This window comes from Egretta garzetta, unplaced genomic scaffold (genome assembly GCF_000687185.1).
Source record: "Egretta garzetta isolate BGI_Z169 unplaced genomic scaffold, ASM68718v1 scaffold156, whole genome shotgun sequence".
Lineage (NCBI taxonomy): Eukaryota > Metazoa > Chordata > Aves > Pelecaniformes > Ardeidae > Egretta > Egretta garzetta.
The window spans coordinates 2,298,444-2,299,562 of NW_009260125.1; the positions used below are offsets into that span (position 1 = coordinate 2,298,444).

General features: G+C 44.1%; 1 protein-coding gene across 6 annotated transcripts in view; it reads right to left on the reverse strand.

Moving 5' to 3' along the window:
• SRPK2 (SRSF protein kinase 2) overlaps positions 1-1,119 on the reverse strand; it is a 99,425-nt gene that overhangs the window by 50,707 nt on the left and 47,599 nt on the right. For 3 of the 6 annotated variants that reach the window (XM_009641385.2, XM_035896834.1, XM_035896837.1), the window contains exon 2: positions 282-433. The exons of 2 other annotated variants lie outside the window; for them this stretch is intronic. In XM_009641385.2, coding sequence (XP_009639680.1) covers positions 282-433 — 152 coding nt within the window. Of the gene's footprint in view, positions 1-281; positions 434-1,119 lie in introns of those variants that run through there. One more of the 6 variants, XM_035896836.1, reaches the window with a different exon arrangement.

A 1,119-nucleotide genomic window follows, 5' to 3' on the forward strand; every position in this document is an offset into this window, starting at 1 on the left:
CATTGTGGGGGGAGTGAGCAAGCGGCTGCGTGGTGCTTAGTTGCCAGCCAGGTTAAACCACGACATATATTTATTGCAAAATGTATAAATAAGCTATGGCTATGTGAAAAAGTAAAGCTGAAGACAGTTGTGTATCTGGACATGAAATGAGGAGTTGTTCATAATTCTTGTATAAATTAATGCCATAATTAAAGATCAGGTCTTTAAAAACCTCCCAAGAACCAGAGTTAAGACTTGCATGACAACATTTATCCTCATTGACACTGCTGAATTGCACACACCTTTACAGTAATCTGCGGGATCCTCTTGCTCCTCATCGTCGGACCCTAAAATCTCCTCCTCTGGCTCTGGCGGGGTGGGCTCCGGCAGGGGTGGAGGTGGGGGCGGGGGTGGAGGTGGAGGTGCAGATGGAGCTTTCTGTTGAGGCTCTGGCCTGAAAACGAAAGAGAGTGCATGCTCAGTGAAGAGCTTCCTCACAGGGGTAACCCAGCCCTCCAGAGGGGAAGAAAAAACGCCTGGGGAAATACCAGTGTGTCATCTTTCAAATCACCTGTGGGACCCTAGGAAGGCATGGACAGAGATGCACCTGACCAGCCCAAAAGCAGGTCTGAACTGGACTTACTCACTGGAACAGCTTGTAAAAGATACATAAAGTATATAAGCAGACGCGGACAAGCTTTTAGAATTCCTGATGAGCAACTGAGATGATTGAGAAGACATACTTTTTGGAGAATATCAAGTTATTCAAAAGCTCCTGCCTGCTAGCTGAAGGAAGAAAGATCTCATTAATACACAGCAAGAAACAATCTTCTAGCGACACTGACCCAGAACCAGGTGACTTAATGCACTTCTCATCTATAGCTGCTGCCACAAGTATGGAAAGCTGTATCAGTATACAAAATACTGAAAACAGCTATTAGGAACTGAGAGAGACAAATTAGATTTCCTAGGTAGCCTATGATGCGCTCCCAAAACACACACAGCATGCTTTAATATGCACTAATTGGGGGGTAAAAATAAAACCCAAAAAAACCACACCAAAACCCACCACCACCAACCAAGAAGTTTTTTTCTGACTGTCTTACATCTCCAGCTGAGGGGAAAAAAAAAAAAAAAAAA